This window comes from Coturnix japonica, unplaced genomic scaffold, assembly GCF_001577835.2.
Source record: "Coturnix japonica isolate 7356 unplaced genomic scaffold, Coturnix japonica 2.1 chrUnrandom972, whole genome shotgun sequence".
Lineage (NCBI taxonomy): Eukaryota > Metazoa > Chordata > Aves > Galliformes > Phasianidae > Coturnix > Coturnix japonica.
This window is the reverse complement of record NW_015440322.1, coordinates 1-1,180: the sequence shown is the minus strand read 5'-3', so window position 1 is coordinate 1,180 and position 1,180 is coordinate 1. Positions and strand designations below refer to the sequence as shown.

The 1,180-nt window shown below is 56.5% G+C and overlaps 1 protein-coding gene across 3 annotated transcripts in view; it reads left to right on the top strand.

Moving 5' to 3' along the window:
- LOC107307816 (filamin-A) overlaps positions 1–657 on the top strand; it is an 8,779-nt gene extending 8,122 nt beyond the window's left edge. Inside the window, exon 3 of one of the 3 annotated variants that reach the window (XM_015851317.2) lies at positions 538–657. In XM_015851317.2, coding sequence (XP_015706803.1) covers positions 538–642 — 105 coding nt within the window. In that variant the 3' untranslated portion in view covers positions 643–657. Of the gene's footprint in view, positions 1–11; positions 508–537 lie in introns of those variants that run through there. The other 2 variants (XM_015851316.2, XM_015851315.2) reach the window with 2 other exon arrangements.
- The last annotated feature ends 523 nt before the right edge of the window (positions 658–1,180 follow it).

The following is a 1,180-nucleotide window of genomic DNA, read 5'->3' as shown; positions in this document are numbered from 1 at the left end:
TGACCCCATAAGTGATGCTCTGACCCCATAAGTGACCCCCTGCCCCATAAGTGACCCTATAACCCTATAACCACAGACAGCAAGGCCATAGTGGACGGGAACCTGAAGCTGAGCCTGGGCCTGGTGTGGGCTCTGATCCTACACCAGCCCCATATTGACCCCATAAGTGATGCTCTGACCCCATAACTGCCCCTCTAACCCCATAAGTGACCCCATATCCCACCCCACAGACAGCAAGGCCATAGTGGACGGGAACCTGAAGCTGATCCTGGGCCTGGTGTGGGCTCTGATCCTTATTGACCCCATAGGCACCACTCTGACCCTATAAGTGATTCCCTGCCCCTCTAACCCCATAACCGCCCCATATGTGCCCCACAGACAGCAAGGCCATCGTGGACGGGAACCTGAAGCTGATCCTGGGCCTGGTGTGGGCTCTGATCCTACACCAGCCCCATACTGACCCCATAAGTGATGCTCTGACCCCATAACTGCCCCTCTAACCCTATGACCGCCCCATATCTGCCCCATATGTGCCCCACAGACAGCAAGGCCATAGTGGATGGGAACCTGAAGCTGATCCTGGCCTGGTGTGGGTCCTTATCCTGCACCAGCCCCACACTGACCCCACTACCACCACTCTGACCCTATAGCTGAGGTTCTGTCCCATAAGTGACCCTATATCCTGCCCCACAGACAGCAAGGCCATCGTGGATGGGAACCTGAAGCTGATCCTGGGCCTGGTGTGGGCTCTGATCCTACACCAGCCCCACACTGACCCCATAAGTGATGCTCTGACCCCATAACTGCCCCTCTGACCCTATGACTGCCCCATAAGTGACCCTATATCCTGCCCCACAGACAGCAAGGCCATAGTGGACGGGAACCTGAAGCTGATCCTGGGCCTGTTGTGGGCTCTGATCCTACACCAGCCCCATACTGACCCTATAGCCGCCATACTGACCCTCTAACCCCATAACTGCCCCTCTAACCCCATAAGTGACCCTATATCCCGCCCCACAGACAGCAAGGCCATAGTGGACGGGAACCTGAAGCTGATCTTGGGCCTGGTGTGGGTCCTTATCCTGCACCAGCCCCATACTGACCCCATAAGTGATGCTCTGACCCCATAAGTGACCCCCTGCCCCATAAGTGACCCTATAACCCTATAACCACAGACAGC